Source organism: Megalobrama amblycephala, linkage group LG8, assembly GCF_018812025.1.
Source record: "Megalobrama amblycephala isolate DHTTF-2021 linkage group LG8, ASM1881202v1, whole genome shotgun sequence".
Taxonomy (NCBI): Eukaryota; Metazoa; Chordata; class Actinopteri; order Cypriniformes; family Xenocyprididae; genus Megalobrama; species Megalobrama amblycephala.
The window spans coordinates 7,002,422-7,020,436 of record NC_063051.1 but is presented as its reverse complement, the minus strand read 5'-3'; the positions used below and the strand labels follow the sequence as shown (position 1 = coordinate 7,020,436).

General features: G+C 35.8%; 1 protein-coding gene across 4 annotated transcripts in view; it reads right to left on the bottom strand.

Annotated features, from left to right (window-relative positions):
- The window catches only part of sun2 (Sad1 and UNC84 domain containing 2), a 31,585-nt gene that overhangs the window by 6,005 nt on the left and 7,565 nt on the right, over window positions 1–18,015 (bottom strand). Inside the window, exons 1-12 of one of the 4 annotated variants that reach the window (XM_048198976.1) lie at window positions 7,204–7,244; window positions 3,585–3,702; window positions 3,365–3,492; window positions 2,725–2,808; window positions 2,537–2,596; window positions 2,353–2,446; window positions 2,181–2,242; window positions 1,217–1,323; window positions 1,025–1,102; window positions 530–583; window positions 328–371; window positions 112–229 (exon numbers count right to left, since the gene is read on the bottom strand). In XM_048198976.1, the coding sequence (XP_048054933.1) occupies window positions 112–229; window positions 328–371; window positions 530–583; window positions 1,025–1,102; window positions 1,217–1,323; window positions 2,181–2,242; window positions 2,353–2,446; window positions 2,537–2,596; window positions 2,725–2,808; window positions 3,365–3,492; window positions 3,585–3,700 (945 nt within the window). In that variant the 5' untranslated portion in view covers window positions 3,701–3,702; window positions 7,204–7,244. Of the gene's footprint in view, window positions 1–111; window positions 230–327; window positions 372–529; window positions 584–1,024; window positions 1,103–1,216; window positions 1,324–2,180; window positions 2,243–2,352; window positions 2,447–2,536; window positions 2,597–2,724; window positions 2,809–3,364; window positions 3,493–3,584; window positions 3,703–6,737; window positions 7,059–7,203; window positions 7,245–18,015 lie in introns of those variants that run through there. The other 3 variants (XM_048198975.1, XM_048198974.1, XM_048198973.1) reach the window with 3 other exon arrangements.

Genomic DNA, 18,015 nt, shown 5'->3' with positions numbered 1-18,015 from the left:
CTGCAGAAGAAATGACAGGAAAAATTGATTAATAACTAAATGCAATTTGCAATCAAGTCAAAGGTAAATCTTGCCGCTGAATTTAAACGAGCTAAAAACACGTGTCCTTACATTGGTGTTGAGAGTGTCATGTGAATCAACTCTTTCCTTGAGGAGATCTTGAGCTGACTGAAGATTTGAGAGACTGGACTTCAGGTCAGAAATCTGCTGCCCATGCTCAGACTCAACACTAGGGAACATTCAACATATGTCATCAATGGATCAAATAATGATGCAACATACAAAAGTAGACTAAACATAAAAACGATCAAAGTGAAAGACACTAACTTCCTCATCTGATCATTCATAGACCTCAGATCGGTTTGCAACATCTAGGAGACAAGCAAATGCACAAATTAGGTGGATGACATCATTTCCTGTTTAGTGCTTTGTTGCTATGACAGAAGAAACAGGATGTAGAAAGGAAGATGGGTGACGTTTTAATGTCAATGGAAATGATATAATTGTTAAGAACGTTTCGTTTCCTCACCTCAGATTTGTCCTTCTGTCTTGCGCTCTCCTTCTTCAGCAGTTCGATGTCTCTCTGAGAAAACAGATAGTCAAAGAGAAAGAAATTGAGACAGATCTTTTGTTTTTCCTCCATTTCTGTCACCTGATGGAGTTTGGGTTCCTTGTCACTGTTACCTTTGGCTTGCTTAGTTGGGAACATTTAATATTCAGCAATATTATTGATTTGATGCACTGACACTATTGGATGAGAAGTAAACTTGAAGCGAACTGAGCTGGAGGATGACATCACAGTTTTATGTAGGGCTGCTTTTTACTGCTTTATATAAATATTAATTTCATAATTGATTAACTTTACACAGTTATTGAACTGAATCAACACTGAACTGACTTCAGCTGAATAATGGTTAGGGTTACTATTGTCTTTTTTAGAGCTGCTTTACTGCAGAATGTAATTCTATTTGCACTTCCTCTTTAACAGACACTGACCAAATGATTGTAAATATATTATAATTACCATCAGATTCAGCTCCCTTTCGTACAAGCTGGCGATTTCATCCTTCAAGTTAGATAGGCTGGCATGTTGAAGTTGGTGCTAAAAGAGCAAAAATTGCATTTACTAAAATAATAATACATTTAAGAGAGAGATGCAATAATTATGAAACAGAACCTTTTTGAGGACTAAATGAACTGGAGATGTTCTACTCACATCAAAAGCAGCTTTCACAGGTACATCTGTGTGTTTAACAGGTGGGGTCCTGGAAACAACATCACGAGGGGGAGAACGAGAAGCAAACGGGAACCAGTACCATATTCCTGCAACAGGTAATTGCTTATTAATGTTTCTTGATTACTCTACGAGAAATTATCAGGCATGAACACATGCATAAGTATTTTTTATTACAGCTACATGTATGTAGTAGGGGTGTGACGAGAGCTTGTGCCATGAGATCTCACAAGATTAAAATGTGACGAGGTGAAAAGTTGTCTTGTGATATTGCCATTAAAGAGTGTGAGTGTGAAATTAGGATAGAATATGCCACCGCTACATTTACATTACGCCTCCACTGTCGTTTTGCTTTTTATAGAAATAAAAACCATTTAATTCAGTTGGATAATGGTCACTTCAATCCCATTCAGGTCATCCAACACGAGATGCAGAATCGTACGTAGTGCAGCAGGAATCGGAGTTCACTGATCACATGACGAAAGTAAGTGATGAGATGACTGACAAGACCATGGCAGAGGATTCATTGCACAACAGAGCCTAAGCATATGACAAATATCTTGTAATGAATGCACGATCAGCACTGCCGCACCCTGTTCACAAAGTACGCACGATTGCGAAATAGAAAGCGAAAGTAAAACGCGAGCGCGCATTCAGTTCTAAGGACTGAAGAGACTTATATGAAATCATACAGGACAGGACAGAAGCATTCATTACATTCATTACAAGATGATTAGTTAAAACATTTCAAATGCACCTGCAGACTAATTAACTAGTCATGTATTTCAACTTTGAGGATTTCTTAAAAATACTATTTAAAAATCTCATCTCGTGAGCTACCTGTCTCGTCACACTCCTAGTACATAGTCTAAAGGTTCTCGTGTTATCTTGAAATACATAGGTTTTGTTTTCGATATTTTATAAGAGTGTCCATCAGCTGTCTCACCAAAAATTAGAAAGATGAGAAGGAGAACCAGTAGGATAGCCTTTCTCATATCTGCTGTGCATCTACAGAGAAAGACATGAGGAGAGATGATCATGTGTAAAAATAAATGTTCCTTTTTTATTATTATTAAATGATTAAATAAGGTCACACATTCGTAATTACAACACTGTACCTGCTGAGCAGAAACACATTGATCAGAGACAGTCGTGAGGTGAGGCTGTACCATGCAGTTCCCAGCCACCAGTACAACATAACCAGAGCTTGAGCTGCAACACACATGAGCACATGACCACTGCAGCAGAAAAAGACTGATTGTTCATGTTAGTGGGTGAAGGGAGGGTTTATACATGTAATACCTGGAGAGCGAAACACGTCCGACATGCCAAAGTCTGGTTCAGCTACAGACTGAGTAGAACCTGGAGAAAAGTAAAAAAATAAATACTAGATTTTTTTACAGTGCTCTTTGCTTGACGAATGAAAAAAGGACCAGCTCACCCAACCAACCAGCCATTTTATAATTATAAAATTGTTAATGCACACTTACTAGGGTTTGATTTTATGGGTTGTTCGTAATGCTCCTCAGCCGAGGAATATCCAGAGGAGAATCCTTGAGCAGCAACAGGCATGCCTGAAACCCAGAGACAATGCATATATAAAAACAATTACATTATGTAACATAAAATAACAAATGATAAAATAACAAACAACATAATTAATAAATCCATGTAAAGTATGTTATATATCTTACTCACTATAAAATATTTATTATACATTTGTTATACATAAGTTCTCTCTCTCTCTCTCTCTATATATATATATTTATATTTATATATATATATATATATACAGTGTAAATATATATATATATATATATATATATATACACACATACACATACATTTTTATTGACATTATTTATAGTAAGTTAATATACATGTTAGTGATTTCACGCATATATATATATATATATATATATATATATAGATTATATATTATATGAAACATATATGTACATTATATGTACATTTATATAGAATATTTATGTATGTATACCTCAAAGATCTATTTATTTTAATATATCTAATATGTATATAATATTCATATCCATATTATAATACACACTCTGTACAGTATATAAAAACGTGTATATATACATTGCAGGTTCTGTTTGTGCGCATACTAACCATTCTCATTCTCCGTGGCAGTGAGGTCACTGCGAGGCCCAGTCTGTATCTGACTCACGCTGCTCGCACGACTAGAATTGCGGGAAACGCTGCCTGTGCTCTTGCGACCGGACCTCTTCTTGAAGATCCTGCAGGAAAGCATCTGTATCAGCTTCACTACCGTAAATGCACATGCAAATTATGTATCTGATGTACTGCTGCTTCCAGCACATACACACACCTGGTTGGGCTCTCTTTGTAAGAGACGTGGCCAGTGGATCCAGTGGAGCTAGTGCTGGCAGCGTCATCATCAGGAAAGGACGGCCCTTTCACTAACCTTGTGCTTCGCCTTGACATCTCTGTAGGAAACACAATACTCATATTTAGGTCCCTAGATGCATTAGGTCTTCCCGTTTACAAGCCGAATTCTGGAAAGGTTGGGACATTTTTTTTTTTGAATAAAATTAAAACTAAAAAGACTTTATCAAATGAGCCAATATTTTATTCACAATAGAACATAGATAACATAACAAATGTTTAAACAGAGAAATTGTACACTTTTTCCACTAAATGAGGTCATTTTAAAATTTGATGCCTGCTACGGGTCTCAAAAAAATTGGCATGGGGGCAACAAATGGCTCAAAAGGCAAGAAATTTTGAAAAGATTCAGCTGGGAGAACATCTAGCAACTAGGTTAGTTGATATCAGGTCTGTAACATGATTAGCTATAAAAGGGATGTCTTAGAGAGGTAGAGTCTCTCAGAATTAAAGATGGGCAATCTGTGAAAGAGTGCGTAAAAAGATTGTGGAATACTTTAAAAACAATGTTCCTCAACGTCAAATTGCAAAGGCTTTGCAAATCTCATCATCTACAGTGTATAACATCATCAAAAGATTCAGAGTAACTGGAGAAATCTCTGTGCGTAAGGAACAAGGCCGAAGACCTTTATTGGATGCCCGTGGTCTTCGGGCCCTCAAACGACACTTTTCATCATCATCGGCATGATTGTGTCAAAATGGTCCCAGGAATACTTCCAGAAACCACTGTCGATAAGCACAATCCGCTGTGCCATCTGCAGATGCCAACTAAAGCTCTATCATGCAAAAAGGAAGCCATATGTGAACATGGTCCAGAAGCGCCGTCGTGTCCTGTGGGCCGAGGGTCATTTAAAATGGACTGTTTCAAAGTGGAAAAGTGTTTTATGGTCAGACGAGTCCAAATTTGACATTCTTGACATTCCGGCTAAAGAGGAGGGTGTCATCAGCATTCAGTTCAAAAGCCTGCATCTCTGATGGTATGGGGGTGCATAAGTGCATACGGTATGGGCAACTTGCATGTTTTGGAAGGCACTATGAATGCTGAAAGTTATATAAAGGTTTTAGGGCAACATATGCTCCCCTCCAGACAAAGTCTATTTCAGGGAAGGCCTTGTGTATTTCAGCAGGACCATGCAAAACCACATACTGCAGCTATTACAATAGCATGGCTTCATCGTAGAAGAGTCCGGGTGCTGAATTGGCCTGCCTGCAATCCAGATCTTTCACCTATAGAGAACATTTGGTGCATCATTAAACGAAAGACGACCACGAACTCTTCAGCAGCTGGAAACCTATATCAGGCTAGAATAAGACCAAATTCCAACACCAAAACTTCAGAAACTCATATCCTCGATGCCCAGACGTCTTCACACTGTTTTAAAAAGAAGAGATGCTACACCATGGTAAACGTGCCCCCGTCCCAACTATTATGAGACCTGTAGCTGGCATCAAATTTGAAATGAGCAAATTGTGTGCATAAAATTGTAAAATTTCTCAGTTTAAACATTTGTTATGTTATCTATGTTCTATTGTGAATAAAATATTGTCTCATGTGATTTGAAAGTCTGTTAGTTTTCATTTTCTTCAAATAAAAAAAAAAAAATGTCCCAACTTTTCCGGAATTAAATGTTCTCTTTTTATTATTACATTTACTCATTAGCAAACACTTTTCTGACTCACTGCTCATGATAAAAAACACTGTGAATCAGATGACCAAAATGAAAAACATCACAATAAATGTGACATATAATATTCCACATGTTCTCATTGCAGTTTCAGTGCATTCTGATACTGATCTTTGTGTAATTCCTAATCTCGGGCTCATCCCGTGCAGGGTGACGGAGCTTTTAGCAGCAGATTATCTGAAGGAGAGCACGTGCAGCAAATTCCCAAACCAAGGTCCTCCAGTTCCCCTTCAATCAGTTATATTAAGTTCCTTTAGTTGGATAATTGTGGTTAATCTCAACAACAGACTGCACTTACACTTTAATGATCAAGAAATCCACATCCTGTGCAGATGAAGAAACACAAACACTTATTCGGTGCTCCTATCACCTATTTTTTTGAATACAGCATTTATGATTTTTAATGAAAGCACCTATTCTTTTCCCCCTACAAATCCTTAATCCTGATTGAGCTAATACTCTCAGGCAGCATTAAAAACATGCCTGCACACTTACAAACTACTCAGTGACCAATGTTGGAGGAAACACTAAGGTGAGACAACATGCAAAGTACTACATAACCAAGTTTATACGGCAATCCAAATATATATCGGTATCTCTGCCAGAACCTATACATTTGAATGGAGAAATAGATGCTTTCAGTCATGCAAAATAGAAATTATTCATTAGAACTAATGACATTTCAAGCTGTTTGATGCAACACGTCCAGTGCTTTAAAAATAAATGTCTTTAGCTAATAATCCCTCAATTGGCTATTTTTAAACTTGCAACAGTTCAGCTGTGTTCATTATTCTCTCATTTGTTTCTTGTTTTTTTTTTTTTATTATACATGATTAACAAGGACAAAAATCATTTTTATGTTATGGCCAACAACAAATACATTATATTATAAATTTATGTTTGTGTACTAGTTTTTAATAACATTAACTATCATGAGTAACCATGCAAACACAAACATCCCGTTACATACTGTGGTAATGATCTGGTATACACAGAAGAGGGCAAAGTGAGTTTCCATTCTTACTTTGCGAGACTTTGGCGGTTCTCTTGATATGTGCGCCAATTTTAACCACAAAGGAAGGTTTCTTGGTAAAAACGGGGTCATTCTGTTTCTCTTCCTTGACGTGGATGCCAATTAAATGTTTTCTTGGACGGATTGCACATAGTTATTTGATGAATAATTATAAACAGACTTCCGAAATGAGAATGCAACTACACATTATGTAGCTTTGCATAGAAATACGTGTATTTACCAGCGCGTTTCTCTGAAATGCTCCCTCAGCATCATTTCTACAGCACGTACAGCATGGCATGACTATATTCACATAAGCACGCAGACGATGCTTTTGAAACTGTAAGTTAGCGTTCATGCACACTAGTGGTAGTCTCACCTTCTCAGTGGGTCTCCAGGAAGACATGCAGCCTGTCAAAACCTGCCAAAGTGAGAACCGCTCATCCGAAACGGCTCTACAATAACGGAACAGCGAAAGATACGTCGTATACTCAAGAAACGGTATACTCACTTCAGCTATGTGGCTTATAACGGATTCGAAAGCGATACGACAAGATGCTGTGAGGACGGAAGGGCTCGTCTTATCAGGAAGGGTCTTTTGACAGTTGTCAGCGCGGCGGCTCCACCTCTCGACGTCGTTTCGGGTTGTTTATAGAAAGATGAGGTAGACAGAGACGGCTACTGTCCAGCCGCGGTGCGCCATCTTGTGGACGTAGTTACGTAGAATTATAGCCCTTCAAACCGAGAGCTTTTTCACATTCACGACATAATTCCTTTACATAACTTTACTTCTTTGTTTGCTCAAATTGTTGTTTTTATCATTTTTATGTTGGAGTCAAACTTACCTTTTCTCGGGCTGTGTAACCGCAGCAAATACGAACGGTTTATGTGCGAAAATTCAGAAGTAAATAATAAACAACGTCACTTTAGGGTATATCATGCTAGTTAGATAAACAAACAAAAACTATTACCCTCTGACGCCTTTGAGTAATTCTGACTTTTTAATAGTTTTATAGGCCTATTATTATAGGCTAGCCTATCGTTTATGTAGGCCTTGTTGTTTTGTTGGTAACACTTTACAAGGTCTCATTTCTGCATTAACTGTGTGTATAAGTATTGTTCAGTGCTAGTTCGTGTTAACTAATGTAGTTAACTAATAAAACTAGCAGAAATTTGAAATAGAATTTGTCTTATACTTATCACGGTTTCCACAAAAAAAGTATTAAAAAATACTATAGAAATTTATAGTAAACACTAGTGTTTTTGAACCATACTATAGTAAATTGTAGTATACTGTATATATTATAGTATTTACAACACTTTGTTAATGAATGCTACAGCATACTGTAGTATTAACTATAGTGAATGATAAACTAATAAATGAGTCATTCTACGAAACGGGTGCCATTTGGGTCCGCAACATTTGATCAGATGCATAAGGCACAAAAAATGTCCCAAAGTCTGTTTCCAAAGCTTAAAGTTATTAATTCAAGTGTTCTTTTTAACATGATATATCATAAAAATGCTTTTTTTGAAGATTAGCATACTATTTTTAATCATTTTTCATTATTACATAGCCAATTTCACATGTCCGTGTTAACCAACATGACACTTGCATCTAAAATATCAACAAATAAGTTATATATTTTTTTCAAACATAACCTATTTTCAGGATTATATGTGTGTCCCTGTTTACACAAAATATATTTATTCACAATAAACCTTATTTTTTTTTGTAAATATTTTATGATTTGTGCGTGTCCCTCAGTTTGACTTGCCACCCTGTCACACTAACTTGTTTTATCTATAAATAATGCTCTGTTCCTTTAAATGACATCACAAAGCCTAAGTGACATAATTTGAGCCTTACAGCCACCAAGAACAACTGCAAGCAACTATGTACATTATTTTTATATTGTTTATTTGTTGCTTTTTCATGTTAGGCAGGGCCCGTCAAGCTTAACCTTACCACCCCGTCACGCAAAATAGATAGGGAAAACTGTTTCTTATTATTTCTTTTACATTATTAATACAAAGATAATTATATTTCAGATTGAATGCATGTATGCTAGTTGAGAAACTTGACCACATGGGAGATTTGCGGACATTTTGGGATGAAATTCACGTTTTTGTGACGGGGTGGTATGTGACGGGTGGTAAATTTCATCCCAAAATGTCCCCTGATAAAAATCACATTCTGGGGGGTAAAACTTTTTTTTTTGGCAGGGTTCCCTTGGTAAAATGTGCATTCCAAGGGCTAAATATCATGTTATTTGGGCTCGCTTCAACCCGTGGACAGGAAAAACAACCCACGGCAACAGTGTAAAAGTAGCCTAGCCCAATTTTGCAGGAAAAATGCAGACTTGGCAACACTGTTTGGTTTATTAATTCACTCATTCACTCACTGTATCACTCACACACTTTTTACTCAGTTTGAATGTCTCCCTCCCCCAGTTTTTAAAGATTAAAACCAGCAGATCATATAGAAAAACACTTCGTCCATACCACCCCGTCACATTTACCACCCCGTCACAGGGTCATTTTGTTAAAAGTTTATGGAAAGAAAACTATACATTTTAAAAATTCATTTCTTGTTTTACCACTCCAATGGCCTACATATTGTCCGTGACAGGGTGGTACAAGCATGGCTTCCTTGCCTGAATAAAAAGGATAATATTAATAAAGATTTTGTGCCTGAGGTGGGAAAATAGGTTTTTTGGAGGATTAACATATCTTTCAATTTGTAGGTTTGTTTAAAAAATTGTTTGTTCATAATGAAAATTTTGAAAAATGCAAAGTGGAAATGGCACCCGTTTCGTAGAATGACTCAAATACTGTGGTATATTTAGTTTTTACTGTAGTATATTTTGTAGTATAATATACCCTATAGTTGTAGAAAACTTAGTACAGTATAAGGTAAAGTTTATAAAGTTATAAAGTTGGGTAAAGTTTGTTTATATTAGCCCACTATAGTTGTTTTGTTACCACCCCAGACAGCAACATAGTGTGGCCCAGATCCGGCCCACGTTTGGAAAATATGGATTACACGTGGACCAGATGTGGGCCGGATCTGGGCCGACACCATGTTGCTGTCTGGGACAGCAACTATACAATTACCACAACAAATTAATTCAAGTACTATATTTACTATACATTACTATTGTTTCACTTGCAGCACAGCTGTTTTCAATAGAAATGTTTCTTGTGCATCAAATTAATGATTTCTGAAGGATCATGTGACGTTGCTGAAAATTCAGCTTTGCCTCGCAGGAATAAATTGCATTTTGAAATATATTAAAATAGAAAACAATTATTTTAAATTATATGAAGACTTGAGATGCAAAAGCCTCTAAGTGCCATCTGAAATTTTCTTATAAAATGAGCATTTTTATCAAGCTTGTATGTTTATTTTTATTTTTTTTATTATTATTATTTTTTTTTTTTATTTGCTCTTTTCTAAAAGAGGACAATGCACATTAACACAAGAAACAAGTCTCCTATGTAAATGTGCCAGATTTAGCCATTCTGGCTAAATTTAGGTTCAGTAATTTAACTTTAATTAACAATTAAAATGGTCCTTTTTTATTGCCATTAAAGTGAAATAGCTGAACTTAAACATACAAGCTTGATAAAAATGCTCATTTTAGAAGAAAATTTCAGATGGCACTTAGAGGCTTTTGCATCTCAAGTCTTCATATTTTAATAACATTTCATTGCATTTAATGCAGACTTGCTGAGCATACAAAACTTTCAAAAATATTAAACAAACCTTACGACCCCAAATTTTTTGGTTGTCCTATTTTTTCTTTATATACAGAAGATGGCGCCATTGAACTTTGTTAAACCTGAACTGTTCAAATATGGTGCACAAAACCTACAGAGACCAGGAGCAAGTGCTTTTAGATATAAACAAATTCATTCAAAACATATAGGTTTGTTTGTCCATTTTAGCCTCTTTCAGCAGCTGTTTTTTATCTTTCAAATCTCATTCTTCCTTCAAGCTCCCAATTAAGTTTTAACTCATCCAGAGTTTAAATGAATTTGCCTTATAGCAATTCATTTAAAAAGGACATTATATTAAACACACACTCATACTCCATAATAAACCTAAAGCACAAGTTTGCTCTAGCTAAATACTGAACTTTTTTTCTTTTTGTTTTTTCAGCACAGAAGCAAATATTCACAAACACGGTTTCAAATTCAATACATGCAGATTTACTTTGGCTGATAGAGCTACACAACACGCACACAGATTAATGTATTCAGAGCTCTGCTGTCATTAAGTACAATGTAATTTGTACCCTTCTTCGTGAGTCAATGGGGTTAACTGAGAGCTATCAGCTCTGATGCAGTCTAGAGGGATTGGATGAATGTTTAAAATGTCACATCCGCCTCAAACTGTGTTCACCTTGATGGAAACATTCAAATCAATAGTACATCCTTTAGGCCAACTCCTTATCTTTGCATGTCTGATTAATGACATTACCAGAGTTTGACAAAGACCTCCAACAATAATATACTTTATTTACCTTATTTTGCTTCAACAAAATAGTTAGAAATGTATCAATAAATATACCAGCTAAATAGGCACACACTGTAAGGACAATAACACAAAATCAGAATACTATATGAAGGATTGTATACAATATAACCTGACCATCTGACATAATTAAGATTATTTTTTTCTGACACAGTTTAACTGAGTTCTTGTCATATTTTATTACCATTTTTTAAACTATAGTGAATAAACTGTATTAATGAATGAAATGTTCAAGGTGTCTGAATAAATTATGGCTTGACTGTAGCTATATAGCCGACCCGATCTCATAGGAAACTGTACCTATTTTATGAAGAGACAATTTCATATGAATTCGTACAATGTGAATCGTACAAAAACTTACCATTTTTTAGAAAAAAGTAAGCATGAAGGTCCACCCATAACCCCACCCTTAAACATTACTGTCACCGAATGAGATCATATAAATTTATAAATTATAGCCAATTTGTGTAAAATAGTTATGGATTGCCATGGAATTGTGGTCTGTTTGCTTACATCACTGCTGTTACATAAAATTTGCTACTTGCCATTGCTAGTCAGAGTAGGTAGTATTAGGGGAGGGGCATTCTTATTCTATAGAGCATTTGATTTGACAAAAATATTAAGTGCAAGATGAATCATCAGTACTTTTGGTTGGTTCATTTCCCTGGAAGAGAAAGACTGTAAGTTTTGTGTATGAATAGCAGAGACAGACTAAAAGCCACAAATTAGGCGCCATGCACTGTTCATTTATTTTCTGTCTGTTCTAGATTACGCTGCTTTATCACACCTTGCTCAAGGTCACAGATACACACTAATCTGTAAATAATGTCAGGACCAATTGTAACTGAAAATATGATTATTCTATCACTTATGCACGATACAATCACATTAAAGGTCATCTGGAATGAAAAGCAGATGAAGAATGCAAGGAAAACAGAAGCACTTCCCAAAATTTGATTTTTAGTGCCTTTCTGCTGTTGCCAAGGAAACTGGTTGCACTTGTGTGTGTGTGTGTGTGTGTGTGTGTGTGTGTGTGTGTGTGTGTGTGTGTGTGTGTGTGTGTGTGTGTGTGTAAATATGTGTAAGTGTATAGAAGTTTGTGTATAGCAGCTGAGCTAAGGTCACATAATCAAAGGAAAGACTAATCAACTTTTTTTTTTTTTTTTTTTGCCTCTCACATACAGATGCACATGAATATAAAGATGAAAAAAATCTGTTCTAGGACCCAAAAATGGCCCCTTTATTTTAAATGGCATCAGGTTAAAGGTTTTGTCCCATAGATGTTCTTTGTTTAAACTTCAAACTGCTGGGTGTTTTTTTTTTTTTTTCTCATTATTTGGAAGCTAGTCTTGATGAAGCAGTTTTTCAATTGTATGTGAAAGGCAATCAAGATCACTTGTGCTTCTAACAACCTCAAATGTCCTTAATAAGATGTGGAACACTGATTCTCAGCCTTTTCCCATAATGATGTATATAGATTTGTCTGAACATGTGTCAGCTCTGAGAACAAAGAGAAAAAACACAGTTTGCCAACGGACAACACATCACACTGACCAGTGCATTTCACATTGAGATGAGTCACACAGTCAAACGAGATGAAGACTTTTCCCTACTATACACACTATACACAAGTCAAAGTTATATACAACAGTAAGATAGGTCCTTGAATCCAATTGGTCGAGCAGCGTTCTAAGAGCACTGTGATTTTTCTTATTATCTGTCAGTCTGTGCATTATGCTGCTTTCACATGTTATCAAAATTATCTTAAATATGAGTTTCCTAGTTTACATGAACGCCCTCTCAAGTCATATTTACCACTGGGAAACTCGAGGATCATTTCAAACATGGCAATAAGAACGATTGCTGCTGTGTCAGGTATGCTTTATTAGTTTTTCCACAATTGCTACATCGCCTTGTCTTTTGGTTAAAGTAGTGCATATTTATATATCCTATGAATAATCAATTGAAGTGTATTGTATTTCAGTGAAAATAGCCTGTATTTGACAGATATTGCAGAATCGTCAACAAGCTGACTATCTAAGCACAGTTCATGTTAATATGGTTGTCAATGAATGGGATGCTAAACATCATTTAAACTTGGTGTCCTTCATGATTCATGTGACAAGCTCATAATAATGACTTTAGAAGTGGGAAGTAAAAAAATTTCCGATAGCACATGAAGACAGCATAAATATGGTGGGTGCAAGTCATGTTGGAAAGATATGAGTGGGAATGTATAATATGAGTCGGAAGCTCCGGCTTTTCTTTAAGTCTCAAGTTTATGAGTTTGGAAGAAAAAACATGCTGTTTTTGTGCATGTATCTTTAAATGCAAATGAGCTGCTGCTCCCCACCCCACTGTCCAGAAGAGGGCGGAGCCTTTACAGCTTGTGCCTCATATTCTCTGCCAAAAACTAAAACATCTGTTTGGATTTGATTATCATCTCTATCATGGTCAGGCGATTATGACATTTCAGTTGTTCATCATCATGAAAGTTTATTATCTGCATGCATTTTGAAACCATATCAAGTCTAAACTTCCGATATATGGTTTTCTGAGCGCACACATCCGAAACACGCGCATAGAGCTGGCTGTCAGACAGCGCATCATGTGAGTATCAAACTAAGTTCTCTTTCACATCTTATTGCACTTAAACTACACACAAAGTTATGTCAAAAACACACAAAGTTCACATCAAGTCGGTTATGTCTGTGAACATAAACACAAGTAAAGAAATCGCATGTGTATATTAGATCTGCGTGTTAAAGTGACAGCAGCATAATATACAGTACCTACTGCTATATATGCTGTAAATATGAATCAAACAACAGAAAAACATAAAATCACTCACTGCTCTTGACTGAACAACTTTAGTTGCTTTGATAAGATTATATTTATTAAATGCTCTGGTGAGGAAATAATCATGGCGGACTGTGTACAGCTCGCTCAGGGCGGGGTCTATGCTAATAGGGCAGAGTCAGTCAGCAGTCGTGGGCGGGGCCTGTGCAATGTGACTTCACATTGCATAGAAACTGCAAATGGCTTACTTTGATTTATGGGATTTTAAAAAAGGAGTGGGTGGATTTTTACCATTGTAGGGTGGTTGAGTACACACACTGCGGACACACATTTATGTTCAAACAACATGTAAAAGTGAATTTTGTACATTAGGTCCCCTTTAAAGCTTGGCTTTAACATGTTTATATTTGTTATGTATTTTAACAAATAGTCCAGTTTAATTTTCTTAAACAATTTTGAGCTTTTTGCAGAGCCTTCTGGGACTTTTCTTTGCAGCAATAATGCGCCTTAAAATCATAAGATGTAGTAAAATGTTAGGCAGCTCACTATAGGTTTTGGAAAATAGCCTATATGTGTAAAGTACAAGATAAATTCTCATTATAACATCAACTCTTCTCTAGTGGACGACAGAACCACTAACAACTTCAAAAGCTACTTAAAAACTTCCTCGAGCACTCAGTCCACTTCCTAGCCTTGGGTCTCTTACTTTACATTTCATCTCCCTTATGTTATTCTATTAGCATATTCTGAGTTTTTGATCTTGCATCAGCTTCTTCGATTTTTCACATAACGTAGGCTATAATGAAATATACAGAACCTGCTGAATAATCATTTGAGAGGATTTTGAAGTTGTGGGGGCTGGTTTAAGCTGGTTTAGAGCTCTGTTGAAAGAGACATCAGTATTTGTGAAGTGTCTGAAGTGGGCAGCACGTCGACCGAGATAAAAAAAAATTGCACTCCTGCAGGGGAATAAAGCATAGAGATAAATTTTACACACACACAGGCAGCCTGGCGGTGTGGGAGAGAGCTGCTTTCTCTGGACCGTTACCCTTCTGATCGATACAGTCTGATCTACTGAACCGTGGAGTTTTAAGGGGAGGGCAGGATGTATGTGTGCAAGTCTTTGTGCATGAAGAAAAGTGAGATGAGGAAAATGGATAAGAATGCAATAATAAGGCTTGAATCATTATTAAACAGATTACAAGAACTATCATTATGGGCTGATTTAAACTATCATAAAAAGGTGGAAAGGCTTGAGTGTTTGTACGTGTTGAATGACAGCAGGATAAACAAATGGACAGATGAATCAGGAAGACAGACTGCGTTTATCACACTCATCTCCATGGAAACGAATTGGATACCCTGTTAACATTATGAGAAAGCTGTTAACAAGATGTGGTGTTTCATCCAAACATTCTATAACATTTCCAGACTGGGATAAACATTTCCACTTAGTTATCATCAAACAAATACATTTGAACAAATACAAATACTTTTAAATAAAAAAATCATTTAAATAATTTTAAATATAATTTACATTTAAAAAACATATATTAAAATAAAAAAATATATATATTTCAATATATATATATATTTTTTTTACATTACTTTTCCTGTCTTTTTAAAGGTGCCCTAGAATTAAAAATTGAATTTACCTTGGCATAAATAACAAGAGTTCAGTACATGGAAATGACATACAGTGAGTCTCAAACACCGTTGTTTCCTCCTTCTTATATAAATCTCATTTGTTTAAAAGACCTCCGAAAAACAGGCGAATCTCAACATAACACCGACTGATACGTAACAGTCGGGATCATTAATATGTACGCCCCCAATATTTGCATATGCCAGCCCATGTTCAAGGCATTAGACAAGGGCAGCCAATATTAACGTCTGGATCTGTGCACAGCTGAATCATCAGACTAGGTAAGCAAGCAAGAACAATAGCGAAAAATGGCAGATGGAGCAATAATAACTGACATGATCCATGATAACATGATATTTTTAGTGATATTTGTAAATTGTCTTTCTAAATGTTTCGTTAGCATGTTGCTAATGTACTGTTAAATGTGGTTAAAGTTACCATCATTTCTTACTGTATTCATGGAGACAAGACTGTCGTTATTTTCATTTTTTAAACACTTGCAGTCTGTATAATTCATAAACACAACTTTATTCTTTATAAATCTCTCCAACAGTGTGTAATGTTAGCTTTAGCCACGGAGCACTATCAAACTCATTCAGAATCAAATGCAAACATCCAAATAAATGCCATACTTACGCGATTAGACATGCTGCATGACGAACACTTTGTAAAGATCCATTTTGAGGGTTATATTAGCTGTGTGAACTTTGATTATGCAATGTATTATAGAGTCGAGAGCTCAGGAGGGGGCGGGGAGCACTAGAATTTAAAGGGGCCGCACAGCCTGAATCTGCGCATATTTAATGATGCCCCAAAATAGGCAGTTAAAAAAATGAATTAAAAAAAATCTATGGGGTACTTTGAGCTGAAACTTCACAGACACATTCAGGGGACACCTTAGACTTATATTACATCTTTTGAAAAGACGTTCTACGGCACCTTTAATGATTTCAATAAATTCAACTAGGCAATATTTAAAAAAATGAGTTGAAATGATACAGCCAATTTGATATATAAGTATAACTGAACTTAAGTTTTTAAGTTGAACTTTTTTTTTTACAAGCAGATGCTATTACAGTGCAAAAAATCTTTGTAAGTATTTATAAATTTAAACTGAATCAGAAAATTAGCTCAAAGAATGAATAAAACAGCTTCATGATTTAAGTAGACTACTGCAGGTTTAGTATTTTCATAATATCAAAGTAAAGCAGTGTTGAAGTCAGAAAGCTTTTACGTTCAATATTCAAGGACATGAGTCATTTCAGCATTATCATCTTTACAAGATGACAAAAATGAAAGTGTTCCTTCTGTGCAGGTTTTATCTGAGTGTTTGAAAATAAATGCGGTGGTCAATTCATTTCCAGCTAAGCCTTTGGAGCAGAAGCTGATCCCACGTATTACTTCTCTGTATCATAATATTTGGGTACATACATTTAAGCCAGGTCTTCATTTCCTTAAGTGGAAGAACAGAAATTGAAGATAGCTTCACTTTGCAGGGATGTAGTGGTCCTTTGAGAGCTCAACTACTACTGATCTCAGCACACTTTGGGTCAAGGGTTGAGGATGATGGGGAATTCAGGCTGAAAGGAAACATATGACAGCATGCCACAACATTTCCATACTACAACCCCCCACAGGGACTGCACCAGGTTTGGAGTACTGATGAATAATTAATCTGTTTTCTGTCTTTCCCATTTGGTCTGCTTGTTTCTCTCTGCCTGGCATTCTGTATCCCTCACTTCCCTCATAATTTCCCCTCCCTCTCTTTCTCTCTCCCTAGAGTCCTTTTCATCAGAGTCTGTACTGTCATTTTGGTGATCAGCCTAATGACAGTCAATCTTTCTAGTTTGCCAAGCAATGAGGAGCAGTCTATGACAGCTATATTGCATAATTTGTTTCTCAGGAAGTCAACAGTCTATATACAATTTTCTGTTTCGGAGATAAAAATATTTCTGTCACACAATTATTCTACCATGAAAAGATGCAATCAGTCTGGAAACCATAATATATTTGCATTTCTCTTGTTACAGGCACAAATAAGCACATAGACAAGTCCCTTGTCAAATAGAGCACATATAGGCCAACGGATACACCCTACACAGAATACCAATGTTCAAGTATGGGCATTTATTTCACTAAAATACACTTTAGTACAATAAAATAATACTTTTAATGCTTTAGGTATTTTATTAATTTTTATTGTGGTAGTCTTAAACCCTACTACAATAAATATTGATATAGAAAGCTAAAAAATTAGCTTATGAATCAAAAATGTAGAAGATTGTAATTGTAGTGCATGCAATATCTGAGAAGTGGAGCAACTGTATAAACAGAAGCTTAAAAAGACTGGTACTTTACCTACAGCATAGTTCTGAATTTAAATAGCTATTAGAGTATTCTGGTTCGGAACTTCAATTTTAAGGGAACCAGAGCAGAAATAATTCATATGTCATGAAGTCATAAAGTGATTACTGTCATATTTTAATAATAGTTTCAAATAAAGCCAAGCAGATTTGTTGCAATACACAATGCTGGTCTTTCATTCCCTGAATGATTTAATGTTTTTGAACAAAATCGGTTCAGTGAAAGATTCAATGACTCACTCATAAAGACACAACTTTTTCTTTCCTGAATGAATCAGTGTTCTGAATGAATCGGCTGAATGAATGAAAA